Raw genomic sequence first — 21462 nt, forward strand, 5'->3', positions numbered from 1 at the left:
AGTTTTCAAAACATTCAGAGTGGCAGTTTGTCAAATAGTTATTTCATATCTTTGATTTAGAAATTAGTATAAATGCAGAAATTGCAATACTAAAACCGCTTTTTAAATTATTTTGCAAAATGCATCTGCAGCAGCATGAACTGGTAAATCTTTGTTACCTTTTAATGAGTTACAGTATTATGGGCGTGAGTGTAGTGAAAATACTGTTATGAGTTTGCCGATGTTCACACTTCATTTTTCTTATTTAGAAAGCAATGTTGGCACGGTATTTCTATTTTCATAAGTTATGCAACTCAATAATAGGTTGTATAATCCTAACTTCCTTCAGAAAATGTCTGAAGATGGGATAAGAAAAGAGCATGTTCTTAGCTATATATTATTCTAATGCAATGCAGCATGTTCACCCATACTCTGATTTGTTGATGCTAGACAGAGATATTTAGCTTGTCATTATTTGAAAGGCAAGTATCAGAGATGGTATGAGACTATGGATGATCCATCACCAATGAGAACCAAGGATCAAATTCCAAAAGTAATGTTGATGACTTTAGTAAGTATGTATAACAAATAGTACTAACAGGCTTCCTACTGACTATGCAGATAGTTTCATTTTGCTTGTCTTAGTTCTCACTGTTTCTTACCATTTTATGAAGCAGACTCTGTTATAAATAATCCTATGTCAAGAATCCTAGCTTTTGTTTTATATTACCTGTGCTAAAAAAGTTACTTTTGAGTTTCTGAATGCAGTTCCTTGCATAATAAAATGAAGATAAATGGATTTCCAAAATATGTTAGGCATCATTAATAGAACTAATCATATCACTTCCAGAGACATCTACAAAAAATTAGAGAAAAATGTGAAATTAGATGTCTATCATATTTTTATGTGTTTGCATGTAGAAGTTTTGAATTGAGGCCACTCTTTAACATTAAATATAAATTACTAATATTAATTTTGTGTAGATCTGAAAAACAAATTGCTTCTAAATGAATACTCTAAAGCATGTCTAATTAACAGGCTTAAACCACTGTCATTGACTTTTGATATTCATGGAACCATAGAGTCAAAGAATGGTTTGTGTTGGGAGGGACCTAAAGATCTACTTCCAACCCTCTTGCCATAGGCAGGGACAATTCCCGGTAGATGAGGTTGCTCAGGGCCCAGTCCAACATGGCCTTGAACACTTCTAGGGATGAAGCATCCACAGATTCTCAGGGCAACTTGTTCTAGTGCCTCATCACCCTCAAAGAATTTTTTCTTATATATTCTACTGGATGACTCTTCTATGAGTTGAAGAGACAAGCATTACCCACAATAACAATTCTATATTCTACATCTTTCCATTAGAATTTGCTAATTTAGCAAAAAGAAAAATATTTTTTTTCTGTTCCAAATAGTATTTTCAGAATAAGAAGGCATATCTACTATCACTTTCATTAAACAAGTTTTATTTTAACCCTTTCCTATATATATAATTAACAAGAACTTATGGACACTTCAGGCAATATGCTATCATGAAGAAACTTCTAGTGTAAATATATATTTTTGTAGCCTATAGAATATTCTTATCATGAAGTATGTATTACTTTTAAATACTCCTTTCTTCTTGTATTCTTGTAAACTCTGTGTCCATCTTCTTTAATGATTTTGTGTTCATTACCGTTCTTGCTCTTACTCTTCACTTCTTTCTGAGCATTGAATCTTCCTCTCCCCTTAACTCAATGAGTTATAGTAGTAATTGAAAACTGAACATTAATCTCACAATTTCATAAAGCTGCTTTAATGTCAAAAGATTTTCCTTCATTCCCCAATCAGATCTTTATTGCAGTTACAATTATGTCTGGTGAGTTTCTATATGACTAAAAAATTGCCAAAATAGCTCGTAAATAACATTTTTATTGTTATTAACAATCCATTCCATTTGCAGGGACCCTTATTGAGCTTTTTTCCCCATATAATTAGGAACTCCCTTTTTTTTCCTCCTCTGCATTTTAATGTGGTATTAAGAGAATTGTACCACAGAGGTTTACATAAAAATGTATCAATATATAGAAACTATGTTATCTTGCAATTAATTTCCTGTTAAATCTGATACAAACCATATTCAGATTTCCTCTGAAAAACAAGTCTCTAAGCAAAGGGCACTTTTGCTCCTATTCTCTTTTTAGTCTTTAATTCACTGGTTTATTGTGAAAATTATCCTCCCTGAACAGCTTGAGTCTCTGCTCATGCTAATTTGAGTAATCTAGGTCTGGTTTATATTGGGTTAAATGAGACTGTGTTTATGCCAACTCCATTCTTATTTAATGTCAGTCACATTACTGGAGGAATACCAGGGAGGAAATGCCATGAAAGTTGCAATTGGTTTGATTATTTTTTTAAAATGCATTTTCAGTTGACTTGAAGGTTTCTCTGTAACTTTTGTAGGTATCCATGTTGGCAAAAGGATGCCAACTTCTCCTCTGTCTGAAGGACAATAATCAAAAGAAAGTATGCAGAAGTCAGGCTTTGTAACCACCACTTACACAATTTCTTCACTTTTAGTGGAACTACTCATTAGCCTACAGTGAGTGGGCACTGAGAAAAGAGATGCTCCTCCAAGCATTTAAGTGACCTCTAGAATACAATAGATGGTGATTTATTTTATGTGACCACTATAGTAACTGTAGAATTCTGGTTAAAGTGACAATATGAATTATTTCTTAAGTTCATTTTCTTCAAAGACTTAGTGGAGTTGGCAAGGAGCTATCTTGAAGCATGAAATCCCACAAAGGAGTCCTTGAGCTGTTGAAAGACATAAAATGCTGTTAAAATGCTAGAGTGGTTATGGAAAATCAAGAATAATTACATATGAATGTCCAAATAGCAATGATTTTGTACAGAATATTCTTAAAAGACCTAATTATAAAAGAAATGGCTTCTAAAATTGTTCTGATAAAACTGAGAACATCTCTGCACAACAGAATTGTTAATTCTGATAACTATATCAGAGTAGTTGAACAAGCCAAAAGGATATGCTCTGACCCAGAGAAAACAAAATATTCATCAGCGTTTTTACTTGTCCACTTATGTGGGTGGGAAAATCACTTGTTTCCAGGCTGACTCTGAGGAGCGTTTTGATGAAAAAATTGTTTCATGTCCTAATAAGCATTGGAATGTTTTATGTCTTTGTCTGAAACAAAGTATCAGATATGTGTGATTAATTTTCCCTACTCGCAGTGTTATGAAATTTCTTTTTAAAAGTTAGGTCATGTTTTGAATAGGAAAACACCATAAATGATTTCAACTCTAACAAGATAATCCCTGATCTCTCATACCATATAGCATATGGTTTTAAGATATTGTCAAGAGTTTTAAAACCCTGAAGAATTTCCCAGTGTATAAGCAGGGATTAGAAACTCAACTTTTTCAGAGATATGCCATTACATATTCACACTCTGAAAAAAAACCCAACAAAAACCTAAACCCTATGTTGCTTTGTTAGTAAGCAAAAAAAGGCTGTAAATGAAGGTGAAATTATCCAGTTCAAAGTTTCTTTCCAAATGAGTAACATTGAAGTTGTTAGAAATACAGTATAAACTTGAGAAAATATTTTTTGGTGATTTTTATCTAAATAATGAAGCTTCTCTATATATTTAAGTGACCTCTACTCTTTGCATGGACAGGTTTGAGCATTGCATCTGACCTAATCCTTGTTCAATAAAGTGCCTTTCAGATTGGTTAAAGTCTGTCTTCAATTGAATTTTTCAACTTCCTTTTGAGACTGAAAGAAACCCATCTGACCTGATCTGTAGCCCAATCTGAAAAATGTGGGGAAAAAAACTCCCACAAATCTGTGAAGTCCTCAGTGCCATTTGGAGTTAGCTGAACCTCCTCACTATACCAAATAATAACTTACAGCGACTCTCACAAACCAATGAATTTGGCTTTTAAATATATGAAACAATAAATAGAAGAATGCTAATATTGTCAATAATTGCAAAAGGAATTTGATCATTGAGAATTCAACATAATACAATTGTCTTTGCTCTAAATAGTATGTTTTAAATATTGACGTGTAAAGTCAGCTGGTCATTTTCATCCAGGTTTTTTGTTGAACAATTTAAGATTATATGAAACACAAATATTTGCAAGTAAGCTTCATATAATCTTAAATTGTTCAACAAACAACATGGATGAGAATGACCAGCTGAGTAAGAAGATTTAGCTTTCTTTTCTTGTTTGACTTTTAACTTACAATAGACTTTAATGCTGCAAATTTTAAGGTCTTCTAAAACCAATTATCAATTGCATGCTCAGAGGCAGGTCTAACCTTATGGAGGATGCATGCCTTGAATATTCTTTCCCTACATTTCTGGGGTCTCCCCTCTTTCTGAAAAGTTCAGAGCAAGTCTATGAAAGATGCTGTTCTATGTCATGTTAAAGGGCTGTCTGTCAGTATAAGCAAGCTAGTGCATGTCTGTACTTGCTGAGCTGTGTATCCTTTAATAGCACACTGACAACTTGGATTGTGTGGAGTCTTCAGGTTTTATGTTGTTAACTGACAACTGATTCACTTGTTACTGAGCTGACTGATGCAAAAAGCTACCTGCTTAGTCTTCCTTTTCCCAGAAAAGGGGCTATGACCCTTTTAGCACTACGGTTCATTTTAATGTGGTGTGATGGTTGTCACATTAAACACTCACTGAAACTACTTCCTCTGCCTTCTGTGGAAACAGAGGAGGAAGACTCATGCACTTGGTTATTCTTTGCCTTTACTCTGGGACTGCTGAAAGCAAAAACCCAAATAGATACCATTTTAATGTGATTAGGAAGAAATCTCATTGTGCCTGAAGATCAAGATACCCATAGGTGTTTTCATAAATCACGCAAAGTGTTCACTTGCATCTTCAGCCATAATCATTAAAAAGGATAGTGTTTCAGTATAGTGAAATAGTGTTAACTAATATCAACACTATTCTTCTGCAGCAATACCTTTCTCAATTTTGAGTATAGACTACTTTTGTTCTAAAGAAATCTCCCTATGCTATTAAACTAGAAAAAAAAAAAAGTTTGGGAAGGGCTGTCCCCCAAGTGGGTGTGCCCTTCCAGCCTGCGCAGTGGATTTTAGGTGAGGCTCAGCATGCGCAGAACTGGCCCCACCGTTTAAGTCCTGAGGTTCATCTGCCACGGCCAAACGAGCTTGGACAGTGCCCAGTGAAGTTTCCTCAGGACTAGAACCTACAGCACCCGGCATTTCCCAGAAGGTCTCCCATCCAAGTACTAATCCAGGGCTGACCCTGCTTAGCTTGTGAGATCTGACGGGATCGGATGTCAGGGAGGCATTTAACTGCCTATGGGTGGTCCTGTGGTATAATGGTGAGCACTCTGGTCTCTGATCACAAGGTCATGAGTTCGAGTCTCAGTGGAGACCCTACCGGGCAGTTAAATGGCTCCCTGCCATCCCATCCTGTCAGATCTCGGATGCTCAGCAGGGTCAGCCCTGGTTAGTACCGGGTGCTGTAGACAGTCCCGAGGACTTCACTGTCACCGTCCAAGCTCGCTTGGCCGTGGCAGATGGATCTTGGGACTGAAACGGTGCGACCTGTTCTACGCACGCTGTGCCTCACCTAAAAAATCCACTGCGCAGGCTCGAAGGGCACACCCCCACGTGGTGAAAGCCATACATTAAACTAGACATTTAACTGATATGAATTTATTTGTAAGTATTAACCATCTTTTTTTAAATAAACTCTGTATCAATTGAAGTTACTATTCAAATTATTATTTGTAGCCTGTCTTTTCTAATAATTGTACAGAGCATTATTCAGACCATATATTCCATAAGATTACCAATCTCCACAGAGGATGAGGCCAGTTTGAATTTTAGGAGAGTTGGCTGCTTTTTTTAGTTAAGAAGTTTACACTAGCTTTTGTAAACCTGTTTGTAAGTTGGTTACCCAGAAAAGATCTAAAACTTTGACAGTTCATACTTATCCAACCTACTTAGAAAATTTATTTTGCCTGTTTTTCATTGATCATATTCTAATAAAAAGTGATAAGCAGTCTCAAAGGGGAGCTAACCAAGCAAACTGTTGCATCTTAAAAGCCACAGCTGCATGATTATATCAGGTTACACTTGTCTAACTTCTGCTTAATGCTTAGTTCTGTTTGAGACTGTCTGGGAAAGTTGTTCATTTCACACACTCCTCTACCTCCCTGTATAATGTGATTATAGTAGATATTTTTCATGTGTGTTGGCTGAGAAATGAGTATCAATTCTACAGACTTTAATGTATAAAAATTATAGTTGATATACTATGAAGGTTTGTAATCAAACAAAACATTCTTGGGGAAATGAAGTTACTGTAAATTCTATTTAAAGTAGTAGTTCAGAGCTTCTTTTGGTCTCATGGGTAGTAAATGCCAACTTCTTTGTGTACAAATATTTATGTTACTCATATTTAACCCTAAAGATTTGAATACAACCTCAAAGATGTGAAGAAACATCAGCTTGTTTCTGTAAAAGATTTTGAAAGATATTGCAATGATATGTAATCACTTGTATTAGCCAGTAGAACTAAATCAGATTAAGTATATACTACTGGTTCTCATCTTGAAGAAATAGTATCCAAGCTGATTAGAGTTTATTGAAAGTGGCAGCCAAAAACAAAAAAGGAAAGAAAGAGTAACATCTGTTTAGTCTTTATTGTAATCTGACTACCTTCCAAGCTGTCTTTTTTACGAATGTGTTTGCTTACAGTATGTATATATAGTATATACAGTATGCATATAATCTGTATAATAATATATGATATATTATATTCCTGTGTTTTAAAACAAATTGAAAGAGTGAAGAGGATTTTACTTTAAACTGGATATTTAGACATGGAGAGAAAATGGTAAAAGTAAAAAAGGAAAAATAGTACATTGGGCCACTAAAAAGTGGACCAAGTTCTTTTTTGCTGCATCCTTTTTCAAAGAGTATTTCTGTATTTCATTTTGAACAAGAACCTGTAAGAATAGCCACCACTGGCAACAATACTGTAAGATATGCTGTGAAAGAGTTCTTGCTCTAATTTACTCCTTTTAATTAAAGGCACCTTATGTCTTAGCGTAACTTAATAGAAAAATTCTCTTTACTTAGAGGTGTTTTTGTTCAGTGCAAAGAAAAATATGGTCAGTTTTTAAAAGCTTCTAGTCATGCTAGTTTTACCAATTCTGTGATCAAGTTCTCCTATTGGCATAGAAAGGATCCACTATACTTTACAGAAGCAATTCACTCATTGAGAGAAATATATAATACCTTACGGTTAGATGAATCATAATAAAGGTATTCACCTCAATAAAAGCTTTAGACCAAATATAAAATTTTATGAAACTTCATGGAGAACTAAATGTTTCCTGCAAGTCACTAATTGTTGCTATTACAGGCGTATTTTTTTCTGGATTGTTTCCACCTGTGCTTAGAAATGACCTTCAGCCTGGGAAGTATCTGGGAATGCTTGATTACCTTGTTTGCCCTTTTCTTTCACATACACTGCTCTCATATTCTCAGTATCTGATGGCAGAACAGATTTTTGGGGATAAAACCATCTTTTTTTCTTTTTCCATGTGCCTTACAGCTGGTTCTTTGCAAGAGTGCAGAATTGCTGCTTGTAAGAGAGTTGTCCCCAAAAAGCCTTTTTTCCTGTGACCGTTCTCTACTTCCATGATGTTTTGTGAACCATTTGGCTAAAAGCTACATATTATGAGATTTGTGATCTTAATTTCATCTCAATTCTCTGCTTTTACGGTAACAACTGGGAGAGCAGGCAGAGCTCCTCAGAAATTACACTCCTCAGAGAATCATGGAACAGCTCATGTTACTGGGGCCCTCTGAGATCATCTGATCCACTCTCCTTTCTCAAAGCATCTTACTCAAGACTCCTACGTAGCATGCCTTTGTTTCAAAAGAATTGCTCTCATACTATATATTTTGTTTTCTCTAATATGAGCAGGACTACTTCCATTTGGAATTGGAAATCTTATTACAAAGGATTGGAATAAGATATGGAAAATGATAGCAAATAAGAATAAACTAGTAATAGGACTGGCATGGCCAAACCTGAGGACCACTTAGGGCTACATCATGTTTCTTTTTGTGACGTTATAAATTATAGATATGTACTTTTATTCTACATGTCTTCATGAGATTTAATAAAACCTTCAGGAGAAGCAAACTACTACTAATAATAGAACTCTTCCTCTGGAGCCAGGAAATGTTTGTTTATTATAATACATACTGGAATATCAAGTAGCTGTATACTTAGTACTGCTGTACAGTGTAAAATGCTTATTTCAACATTATGGTGATTTCTTTATTTTCCCTTTGTTTCCAGATAGCCTGACTAAATGAGAAAAAAAGATTTAGCCATTTTTGATTACTCCTTTCACTTATTATTCACTTTGTGGTTTATTGCCTTTCACTCACTATCTTCACTGTGCTCATGCTTTTCCTCCTCTCCTGGTAATTTAGGTATACATGCACAGTTAGTATAATGCACAATCTGAGGCTACTTCAGAAACACCTTGTCTGACACAATGTTTTATATGATGATAAATGCAACTCTCCCTGCAGAAATGCCACTTTCTTGAAGTTACTTTCTGGTTTTGAGCTTTTTAGGATGGATAGAGTAGTCAATAAACTGTTATAATGAATTTTTCAAAAGAAGGAAAACTCTAAATGTGGGGTTTTTTGTTGTTTTTTTTTTTTGCCTTCTCTCTCTCTGTCATGTTATTCCCTCTCATCTAGGGTTGCACAACTCAGAAATGAAGTCTGACTCCATTTACTCCATTTTTACATAGATTGTACTATCAAGAGCTAACTTACTACTTTTACTGCCTCTGGAGTTTTTTAATGCCTTATGAGAATAGATTAATTTATTTATTTTCAAGGCAAAAATGTTCATACTATAATGAAATAATGAGGAAAACAATGATATTCAGTTTTCCCAAGATTATATACTTGGTCAGACCTATAGGAAATGTAGAAGACTACTCAACACTTCTCCTTGTGCTGTTGCTTCTGAAACAGTGTAAATATTTTGGGGTTTTTTTTCCTTCAATTCTATCCTTTTTTTTTTAATAAAACATTTGAGTTTTAATCCTGTCCTTTAGGTACTTTGAAAATTAAAGAACTTGGAAATTAAGATTTAGGCCCGACATTGTCTCTTACACTTCAAAAATTCAGGTTGAGAATACCTTACAGAAGGAAGATGCAGGTGCATAATTTTAATCTTATGTATCAGAACATTAATGAATTTTGGCTATGATTTCATTTGATCTCAAAGATGCACTTAACAAACTATACTGTCCACATTGATATGGTAAGAAAACCAGTTTCTTTCAGACACTTCTAAGATTTCATAATTGGACAAAAATAAAATAAAAAACAAAACAAAGAAAAAAAAACAAACAGAAAAACCCCAACCAAATAAGAAAACCTTGTAAAAAATCCTCACTGAGACAAAACCTCAGAAACCCATAAACATTTCTCTTTGGGAAGATAGAAACATAACTTTATATTTTATTATTTTCATAGCATAAGTGTTTTTAGTTGCTGGACCTGAGAAATCAATAAAGCAGGGTTTGAAAATAAATTAGGTTTGTATTGATATTTTGATACAAAAAGGAATTTAGAGAAGTATAAATAGGAAGAAAAAATTATCACATAACTCCTAAAAGGAAGTAAATAATTTGCATTATTTGTCTCTTGAGGACATTTTTTGGCTTATTTTTAGTTATGGCACTTGTAAGAAATATAATGTTTGGAAACAACATAAACAGCCTAAATATATACCATATGGTTTAATATTGTTATGTTTTATAGCTGCGGAAAAAATTAAACAGAATCATCTTTGGCTGTCCATTGAAAAGCCTTGAAATCACTATCTTTTCATTTTCATGTGGAAGTATGATAATCTGCATATGATGTCATGGTCTGTTTGGATCTCCCAAATTTACAGCCCTGTGTACTTTATAAATTAAACTTTATTTTACGAGCTTATGATCTCGCTAAAAAAAAAGATAAAAAAAACCCCACCCAAAAATAAAATACTCTGCCCCAAAATGTCCTGCCAAAACATAGAAAGACATCAAACAATGGTGGAATCATCTTTGTCCAGACTAGTCCCACACATGAACTCACTAATTCATTATTTCACTGTTTCACAAACTCTCTCACAAGTTCTCTAAATCATATTTTCTCAAATTAGTTACCAAACTGTTGGTGAGAGTGCTCATTTTTCCTTCTCCATCATGGTGTGAGTGTCCTTCATACTATGTTGACAAGCACAAAAGCCTCAGCAGTCTGCCTGCAGTTGGATCCGCTTCAAAAATTTTAGGGGTAAGCTTAGGCATTTACATTTTCTAGCTCAGATGTTTAGTCTACAGCATTTCCATGAATCAACAGATCCTGAAGAAACTGTCAGGTAGTTACTTTTTGAAGATGCAGGAGGTCGTGGCTGCAGATGATATTAGTCCACTTGCTGCTCTCACACTGACCTAATGACACTGCTCCCAGCATACGTCAGACTTCAACAGGAATTGTGTGATCACTGCCATATTTTTCCTTTTCTTTCCTTTAAGCATTTTCCAAGTCTTTCTGGTTATTGTAACTTTAGTTTCTCTCAATACCAACAATTTATTGGCTAGGGTTTGAGTATCAAATGAATTCAATTCATATACCAATTACACCCAGTAGATTTTGAATATCTTTTTTACTTTTATGCCGTATTGGTCAGTGACTTTGTAGACATCACTGTAGAGATGGTCACTATAATCAGTACTAGTTTTCTTCTGTACAAGAGTGTATGCATTTCTTTTGTTCAATGTATGTTCATTGTCTTTAATTTTGGAAGCATAATTCTAGGCTCTTGTGTATCATACAGTTGCATTAAGTGAAAGGTACTTTTATTAGGAAGTTGTTCTAATTGTTTTTTAAGATAAACAATCAGAAACAAATGGTAGCTTAAATTTGTCCATTTACACTGACTTGCACAGCAGTTAGTAAGAGACTTCATGAAAAAAATAGCTGTATTTTTTCTCATTGTGTACCGTTACTGTAATTATTGTGTATGGTTATAGTGTATGATTAGATGACTTACATGCCAGTAGTACCCATTTCACACGTTGTCACAACCACATACAGCTTCACATCTAGTGTTACTAAATATGGTTAAATTCAGGTTAACTTTAGAACTTAGGGTTAACATAACATTATCACCTGCTGTCAGTACTGCTCCTTGTGGTGTTGCAGATGGTACTCCTTCTGTAACTAGTTTTAAATCAAGTTATGACTGATCTGTAATACCTGAGTTGTGTCATGGGCAGTGTTAATAGGCAGGACCTGTTAGAAGCAATTTTTGGGTTCCAATTACCAGTGTTGCCATGGTGATTTCATAAGGGCGCTTAGGTCTTGGACATAATCCAAACCTCAGTTATGGTTAACTTGTTCCCTTTTCCATTGTAAAAAGAGAGACATACAGATAACCCCTGAGGTGGATGTTTAACTGCAGTCTCATTTTATAGATTTCAAGAGGGTTTTACTTCTGTTTGAACAGGAATTTAGGCAGCTACCCATATGAATCCTTTATCTATGGTTCTTCCTGTTGGGTATTGTCATTTGTGTAGCCAACTTGCACATTCTCACAGATAGGACCTCCACATACAGTATCAGTAGGTTCGTTCTTGTGTAGCTGCTGGTTTAGTAGTTCATTCCATCAGTCTACTGTCCTAGTATTTTCAGGTTTATACAGTAGGCAGAAAATCCAGTGTACAACATTTGAAACAAACCAAGGTTGTCCTGCTTTATTCTTAAAATGTTATCCATTATAAGATTGTATTTCTCTGGACAAGGGAAAATAACAAACCACCAGTTTAAAGCTGTATCAGCTGTGAGACCAGTGATAGTTTAGGCAGAGAACACATTCCCTGCACCACTATTTCTGCTCCTGTTAAGGATGTGTTTCTGCTGTCCAGGTGTTTGTTCTAAAGGATCAATATAATGTAGATGAGATGTTTCCCAGATTAATTTACCTTCCCTGAAGGGGGTACAGAGTTTGTGATGATGTACCACTGTTTGACAATAAAATAATGGCACTAATATACAATTTGTTTTTCCAGAACTTTTGCCACTGGGAATCCTCTGCTGTTGAAAAGACCTCCATAGATTGTTGAAATAAATCCTAAGTCTCAGTGTGTCTAAGCCATTCCCGTAACCAGGTAGACTGGTGTTCTGCCTGAGCCTTATGCTATATTTTTTCCAGCCAAATGATCAGCCACCTCATTCTATGTTGCCAGAAGTTTTAGGGATTTGGTAACTAGATGCATTTTTATGATTATATTCTTAGATTGAGCTATATCATAAATCACTTTCCATTGTGATGTTTTTTTCCTGCCAAATATTTCAGTCATTTACTTAGCGGTATTTTTTCATCCAATTCTCTAGCCACTGGTTGGAACCTCTAAGAGTTACTAATTAAAACCAGCTTTACAACAAGAACAGCCATGTATGATTTGATCTCCTTTTGTTGAGTTAATAGCTTGATGGTTAGCAGCCCTTAGGAAAGAGACAAGTTTTGGGGAGTGACAGTCAATCACTCCCTCTGTTATTCTTCCCTGTCACCCCTGCCTATTTTCTCTAAGCCTTCCTCCTTTGTCGGGTTTGATTGAATAGTGAACTGCAGCAATGCCAAGGATAGTTCTGACTTTCCAGTAGGACTTACAAAAGTACATGTAGTTTCTACATTTTATTTTGTCCTATTAAATGTGTAGATTACACAAAAGAAAATTAAGTGGCTGAATCTGAAGCAGATATTTTCTGTGAAGACAGAACACCTTTAACAAAAGTTTGCCTGGGGTCTTAATGTAACTAAGGATTGTCATGCAATTACTAAAAGGGTGTTGAAATATTATCCTTGAGTTGCTGCTTTAGCTATTCAACTGACTGAAAAACCTGAGTTCAGTGAACAGATTTTAACATGGGAAAAGTGCAATATTTCTTATCCCTCCTGATGATTTTGTTTAATTTTGCTACAAGGGCTAATGTGCTTGCTTATAACAATAGCTGGTAACAATAAATCAAGAGCTCTTCTTTTTCTTACTGGTGTTCAGGATCTTTAAGTAAATAAGGAGAGGTTGCAATGCAATGAAATGTGGTTTAGAACTATACTCCTTGTTGTGTTCACCAAATGTCTGGAGGTTTTGTTCTCTAAGAACTATCAACGCTCTCTCACATGCTGTCCCCACTCTGCTCACATGATACAATGAATGTTCATTCATGTATTTTGTTCATACTTATTGTAAATTATTCAGTTAAGAACAACTACTCTAAAAGGGAATTTGTGTTCCTTCTTATCCTTCAGTTGTTAAAAATAAAACTATAAGGTTTCAGTGAACAGAAACCCCCCATTTTCATCCAATTCTCTAACTTTACCTTATCTTTCTATCTAATTATCTTTTATTAAGTAATCATGTCAGCTGAGCTCCATTTGCTGTACTAGATAGTCTGGTGCTGCAAACTCAAGCTAGCAACTTTAGCTGCATGCAGTTTTGAGTTTTGGGTTATTTTTTTCAATTTTCAGACTTATGGAATTTCTGATGTTCTGATGTTAGCACATAAAAAAACCCAAAAGCGAACAAACAACAACAAAATAAAACAAACAAAAACCCCCAAACAAACAAAACAAAACAAACAAAAAAACCAAACCCACAACCCTGTAAAGTTTGTTTCCACATTAAGGAGCTTAGGCTAAATCACTTTGAAGAGGTACTAACAAGATGAGGAGAGATGAAGCAGTGACTTTTGAAAACAAAAATCTAGGTGAAATTCAAAGTTCAAGATGACCTTAAATCTAGCAATATTAACATATAACTTTCTTCTTTTAATTAGCATTAACATAAAAGTTAGAAATTATTCTTGTGCTCCCTGGGAACATATACGGATATTTTATAGATGAGATTTTTCTGAGCACAATGTAGATATATGATGTTTTACAGTGAAATGCTTTTCTATGAGCTGGTCATACACCAGAAAAGAGAATTATTTTTTTTTCTTTAACATCTCCTAATAACTACAGGAATGATTAAAGATTTACTATCAACTGGTTCAGTACTACAACAGTCTTTAGTTGGACTTGTTTTTAACATTACTTCATCAGAGCAGTATTTTTGAGAACATGAAAGAGCAGGTGGATATGAAATATAAATGAAATTAAAAAAAATACTAATGGTCCTTTTGGAACTATGAGATTTTTGACCCTTTCAAGTCTTTTACAATAATCAACACAGTTTTCTAATTTTTAAATCTTTGCGTCCTTTTAAGAAAAATCTTTTAGTCAACTTAAAAACATATGAGCACAGATCTTAATAATTCATAGTTGTAATAGAATTCCTGTTACCAGTTTCATTTATCCAATAAATATTTCTATTTTTTCATCTTTATATTCTGAGTCAGTCAGCCACTGAAATGGATTGTGTTGAGATCTGTGTCTCATAACAAGAAAAATTGTATCATTCTACCTCTTGTATACTCAAAGAGGATTTCTGAAAAAGAGTTTAGATTGGATTTTCTGGAAAGCAGGCAGGGAAATTAAGACACATAGAAACATCTCCTTTTCCTTACCTCCTTGGATTGAGCCAGCACTTCTGTTATGTGGAAGAGGAGTAACTTATCTTAATTTCTTAATTTTTTGGAATTTTACGTACAGAGTTGGAATTATCTATCCATGATGAAAAGTGCAGTCCAAGTTCAGCCTGTCCTAAGACTGTTAGAAGGGTAACTGACTACTAGTTCACCGTACAAGCCTGCTTCAAATATTACAGCTGTAATTTTGATGTGACTGGCAGTGTTCCAGCCCCAAGAACACTTAAGCCATCACAGTGGAAGGGACAAAGAACTCATGACCACTGACTCTCGTCTTCAGTAGGTTACAGTTAAGTCACCTCACACCCATAATGAAAACAGAGAAAGATCTTATTCTGATTCATGATGATTTCTGAAGTCTTCAAAGTTTCTGCCAAAGAAGAATATTTACATTTGTATTTCTCCAAAGATTTGTTGTTATGGGTTCACCTAGGTGGGCCTAGATTTGGGCTCTGAAGTTTGGACTAGGCCGAAGCTGTCAGCTGACTTGAGCTGGGCTGAGCTAACAGCTGACCTCTTCTAGCCAGTAACTTTGTATTCCATACCACATTATGACATCATCTCCAGGGAAGCAGGAACCAGTGTGGGAGTGGTTAAGGCAGTCGCTTCTCAGCCCTCCTCTTGGGAGGACACACGATGCTGCCCCAGGGGGGATGGAGAGGACCAGGCCCACCACTGGCTCACAGGGTACCTCAGGAAAGTAAAATGTGTTGTTCTGGGTCTCTCCTTTCTGCCTGAGTTTGTCTCCCTGGGGAATAAGCTTCTTCTTAAGTAATGTGTAGTTAGGACAGTAGAATTTGTGTGTTCGTTAAGAAGTTGAGGTGGGGAACTTGTTGTTGCAGACTTGTGTGAGTGTATATTTGTACTCTCTTCTAATTGTCTCTTTCTTTCTGTGAAAAATATATGTAGATTTAGTATAAATGCAGTTTGAAGTGTTTTTTTCTTTCCCCTCTCTTTTCCTCCCTTTCCCTGGTGTTAGGAGGGAGGCTTTTCTCTCTGTGCTTGGGAGGGTTGGCAGTTGCTTATCTCAAACCAAGACAATTTGTAAACTGTACATTCCCCAAGTTCTCCCTTCTTTTAGTGAATATGCAAAGCCATTGGCAAATCCATTAAAAAACCCCTACTAGTTATGAAGAGTGTAATGAACATTACTAGTCTGGAACAGATACAAAAAGTGTCAGAAAAAAAATTTAACCCCCCACAAGTTTCAACTATTAATTATATATTTATTATCTTATATATTTTATATTATTATATATTTAAAATTTATTGGGTTGGTTGGTTTGTTTGTTTTGGGGTTTTTTAATTAAAATTTCAGGAAACAAAGGCATTACCACAACTCGAAAGTTAAATTAACAATTTTCTACAATAGTTTAGTTATTTTGGTTCTATTGGGTCTCATAAAAAATTGGGGGTGGCAATATCTTTGTATTTTGGATAAGGCTTATTCAAATTAGATTGCTGGAAGAAGAACAAGAAACATGAAAATGGCTTAACCTTGATGAAGCTTTGGAAGCAGCTGTGCTACATCTGTGTAGTGTTGTGGTGGGGGTTGATGGTACTACACCACACAGTGACAATGAAGGGAGCTGTGAGTCCTTTACTGTCCTTTTCCTTCTCACTTATTCATACTTCACTACAACAGTTCTCCATAAGCTTCTAACAAATGGCAAATAAATATCCCGGAAATCATAGAAAAGTTGAAAACAGCTGGAAAACCGGAAAAAATCTGCAAAACACATCTATTTAGCTGAAGTGAAGCATGACTGAATCTCAATGCCAAAACTGTCTACTCTTCAGTATTTTGTTTGCAGCATTGACCTTCTACATTTCAACTGAAGGTGTTACCACTGATTGCTGTAACATATAAATATGATATCTTTGCAAATTGATATTAGAATACAAGAGCAATTTCTTTTTTACTTTAAACAACTTTTTCTTCCATTGAAATTACAAGATTTTTAGATTTGTATATTTATATTTTGGTTGCTTGGTAAGTTTTTTTTTGTTTGTTTGGTTGGTTTTGTTTGTTTTTTGTTTTTTTTTAAGATAAGGAAGAGAAAAAAAAATTAAGGAGGTTTAACTGACTGGTCTCTACAGACTGTCCACATCAGCATTTTCTCAGCATGGGGGTGGAAAAGCAATTTCTGAGATACTATTTTTTTCTCTGATCAAATAAGTAATAAATAATGAAAATATTAATAATGAAAAAGAAAATAAGATTTACTAGCAGAGTCATATCATCACAAGGTAGGCTGTACAGTACAGTCGGATAGTGCTACGCTTTCAAGATTAATGTAAAAATATACTGCCTGGACATCTTCTGAAATGTAGACAGCAAAATTAATCTCCCTGTATAAAAGAAATGAAGAAAATCCAAAGATCAGAGGGATTGATCATATTTTTTAAATTAGGTATGCAAATTAGAAGGTAAGTTTTGTTCAGTATAAAATTCCATTTTGGGAAAAAAGGCAAGTAAATTGTGATTGGAGTTCTAGACAAATAATTTCCTCTTACTAGATATTTAAAATATATATTGATCCAATTTAATCTTGTCTTGAAGGAAGAAAGCTTTTGTCTGCTTTCTTCAGACTCGAAATTTTTTTGAGAGCATTATAATTATTTAATGACACTTCCTTTCTAGAAATTCCCAGCCAGGTAACAGCATGTCTGTTTCTGTTACTAAAAAAGTATTGCATAAAAGATATTTTAATATGTATTTCTTATCAATTAAACAGACTTCTGAAACATGAACAGAATTATTAAAATTAACTCAATTATTGTAGTAAAACCCCACTACAGTTGGAGTTTATCCATATAATTTAATTGAATAAAGTTAAATTATTGTCTGTCTGTCTTTTTTAGGAGTAGAATTAGATGGTGAATCAAAACATGAACTCAGACTCTGCTCAGAAACGAATGGAAGAGGCACACATTTTTGGGACCCAACCAAGACAACCTTATAAATTAGATGGAAGTTGTCATCCAGGTGACCATCTGTGTAATCCAAATCAGCCATCTCAGAGTTTCTGCCCATATTCATCTCATTATACATATATGCATATGGATTACAACAGTGATTGGGAAATTTTTGAAGCAGTAAAAATTCGGGAACTGGAAGAAGTCAAAGCTAGAGCTGCGCAAATGGAAAAGACCATGCGCTGGTGGTCAGATTGTACTGCTAACTGGAGGGAGAAATGGAGCAAAGTTAGAGCAGAAAGAAATAAAGCCCAAGAGGAAGCAAGACAATTGAGAATCAAATTAGATAGTGTCATAAAAGAAATGAGTATGCTTAAAAAAATAAATCAAAATTTGTTAAGTGAGAAGGAAAACTTTGAAAATGGAACTGGCTGGAAAACAAAATGCAGTTGCTCAGAAATATATTATATTAAAAAAGACCAAAACTTGTTAACATTTATGGAACCAGAACCTGTGAAAGAACTGAGCAAAATCAACAAAATTCCTGGAGCAGAAGACACAAAGAAGGTAAGAATGGGTATTGGGTTTTGGTTCATGAAGTGGCAGAGTATGGACATGTATCTAGAAATGGGATTTTTCAATCAAATCAATGGGATTTTTGGACAATTATTTTGTCCAAAATGTTGCTTCTTCCATTCACTAGCAAAACCATTTTTTCTTCATCCATCTAAATATTGTTAATACATAGAAATATGGAAAACAATTCATACTATTGAACTATGACTAAACCTTTAAGTAACAGAGACAGACTGTTCTAGCCAATAACTTACAGTATTCTTATTCTCATGTTTCATGGTAACAGACTACCTCTGTTATTTAAATTCATCATGTTTTATGGACGTACAGTTCCTCCCCCCCCCCCCCCAAAAAAAAAAGAAAACCAAAGAAAATTAGATTATTTTTATTCATTTAATTCTCCCTGAACTTCAGAAATATGAGAAGGGGTGAGGCAAATTCTTCTACAACTTTGCTCCTTATGAAAAACTTTTATAAGCCTATCACCTGCTTCAACACAATTTACATTCAAAGTTTAAGAGTTCATAATGTAGTGGTTTCTTGCTATATTATTTGTAGGCATAAATTGCATTCCATGTTTTATTAGTTCCAGGATTCTGTCTTCACCATAGTTATAGCCAACAAATGATAAACAGAATCAATTTCTTTAGTAAAGAAATATTAAAAATATTTTGGACATGAAACTTGTCATAAGAGAAGGTGTGAGACATCACAAAATTACAGATTCAACATTTTTGCATGTTCTATCCATACCCAGTGCAACTGTCTAAGATGTTACTTATTTCTTTTTTTGTCCTATTTGACTTAAATACCTAGAAGAGCCTTTGTAGGCCTTGTAGGAATTATCTTAGACTTTTCCCTTCATTTATGTTTTCCTCAGATGTTATACTTTTGTTTTCCCAGGATGTAGAGGTAAACAAAGACCAAAGCAATCACAATAAAAAAATCACTCCAAATCCTCCTGATCTCTTCCCAAATGGACTTCCCAGCATCTATTTGGAGGACCCTAAAAAAAGTTTGGACATTACAGCTAAGATGAATGAGAATGATTTAATACATGTTTCAGTCTTGCATTTGCATTTGGCTGAGATGAAGAAAATCTCACAGAAGGAAAGAGAGTAAGTGCAAAATATATCCTACTTTTGGAAATCTCTGTTAAAAATAAAGGAGTTTAAAACACTTTCTAATATAGGTATGGTGATTGTGAATTTTTAGCTCATTTGTTCTCATTTCTAAGCTTTATTCATTGCGATATATAAGGCTTTGATAAGAATTTAGAGGGATAATTCAACATAGAGACTGTAATTTTCAAAATCAGTTGAAGACAGTTAGAAAATCAAAAGGAAGAAAATTCCTATTGCAAATATATTCAACAGTTTCAGTTCAGAGAGTGTAATGATAAAGTGTGTTTATCACAGGAATTTCCTTCTTGTCAGTTTATTTCATAATTGTCCTGTAGACAGCAAAAGTCTGAGAAAAAAAAATCCTTTAAATTCCTAAGCAGTATTTACTGTGTTTTCTTATATGAATTAAGACAGCTTTAGAAAGCATACAATGATTTTTTTCTTGAATCATATTGTAGAAAATGACCAGAAGTATGCTCTCTCTCCTTAAAAAGAATTTAATTTTTTTGTAGAAGCAATACATATGTACCTGTGAGTTATGAGAATGATGCCTCACATATCTATTTTCGCTTAGTTGAAATATTTGGAGTCCTAGATGTTTCATCTTTCAGTGGCAGTCAAATATATATACATGAATCTACAGTAATTTTCTTTTAGAAAGGTGATAATTTTTCAACTCTTGTTTTTAATCACTTCTTAGGCAAAATGTTCATAAACCCAGATTCTGAGCCCTGGTTTTGTCTTGTTTGTTTGTTCACATGCTTCTCTAGCTGATTTGTAACTGTACTTCAGAGAGTCACATTTTCCCACTTATGCTTAGATATAGACTGACTGGTATGAAGTAATGAATTTACTAACATATGGTAAGAATTGGGGCATATCTATAACATACAATATATGACTGTGCAAACTCAAGTAGAAAATGCTTACAGAGCAGTGATTTCCACATAATAGCAGGTATTAGTATAACAACTCCCTCTCTAGGTCAGTTTGGGCAGCATTTTCTCTGTGCAAAGATGTTATGTAAGCAGAATATATGCATCTTCAAAGTATGAAGCACTTATATTTGGCAAAGTGCACAATGAATATCTAGGAGTAATGTTACTAGGATAAGTATTATCATAACCACTGGTCTCTTGAGATAGCTGATGCATGTTTGTTGGGCAGGCTGTCATCTGCCACCTCAGAAAGGATTGTTCTCTGCTGCGTAGTGGAATTGGCTCATTTTGCTGTTTCCACCTCCAGAGCCCCAACTTTCCCTCTTAGGTTTTATTCTTGTTCATGTCAGTGATTCTGCTCCTAAATTCTGGAGCTGCTAATGATGTCTATCTCAACAATCTCACCCCTGTTTGCATTTTTACTTCCCTTATCTTACATGGTTCTAGTTTAAGTACTTTCTCACAGCTTCTTCCTCACAACTTAGCAATTTTTCAACGAACTTGAGCCAAGGACACACAGCTGTGCTTCATCAAAAGCAAGCAGATCACCGACAGCTTGAACCCCAAGGCCAAAGGTTACTTTGGCAGTTAGTATGGTCTTACTCATAGAGCAGAGGACTTCTCAGCAATTTTCTGGTCTACATGCAGTACTTTGAACTGTGGCTGCATTTTTTCCACGGTCAAGTTAGCTTAAGCAGATACAGTGTTTAGACTTGCCCCTAGTTATCTATCTAATTTTCCATTAGGTGTTTTGCTTCTTCATCCTGAGAGAACCTATGCCTATTGCATTCATCAGTAATGCTGATATACCCTTATGCACACAGATCAGGCTTTGCAAAATAAAATTTAAAAAAATCTAAAATAAAATAAAATAAAATGAAGGGGTGAAATGTTATGTTTTAAGTTTCAAAAAATGTCAGGGCTGGGTTTGCAATGTAAAATCACATACCAACATCCTCTACTAGGCACTAATAGCTCTTATCAAATACACATTTGAGGTTTCATTGACATGAACAGAAATTAAAACCCTATGAGCTGTTAGCACATTAAATAATCATTTGCTTAAAATAATTCGTTTTAGAAATTTTTTGGATCAGTGTGCTCATCTAAATGTCTTCTAGTTTTAAGATTGTGCTTTGTTCTATTTTGAACTTGGAAGTGTTTCTTTCCTCTTAAGAGATGAATTTTAAAACAAATATTCTCAGTTCTAGTCAGTCTGGCAATGACATCTTTAGTAGA

General features: G+C 34.7%; 1 protein-coding gene across 4 annotated transcripts in view; it reads left to right on the forward strand.

Moving 5' to 3' along the window:
- The window catches only part of CCDC102B (coiled-coil domain containing 102B), a 169404-nt gene that overhangs the window by 367 nt on the left and 147575 nt on the right, over positions 1-21462 (forward strand). For all 4 annotated transcript variants that reach the window (XM_071554899.1, XM_071554901.1, XM_071554902.1 and 1 more), the window contains exons 2-3: positions 17532-18152; positions 19065-19279. In XM_071554899.1, coding sequence (XP_071411000.1) covers positions 17544-18152; positions 19065-19279 — 824 coding nt within the window. In that variant the 5' untranslated portion in view covers positions 17532-17543. The remainder of the gene's footprint in view (positions 1-17531; positions 18153-19064; positions 19280-21462) is intronic.

This window comes from Pithys albifrons, chromosome 4 (assembly GCF_047495875.1).
Source record: "Pithys albifrons albifrons isolate INPA30051 chromosome 4, PitAlb_v1, whole genome shotgun sequence".
Lineage (NCBI taxonomy): Eukaryota > Metazoa > Chordata > Aves > Passeriformes > Thamnophilidae > Pithys > Pithys albifrons.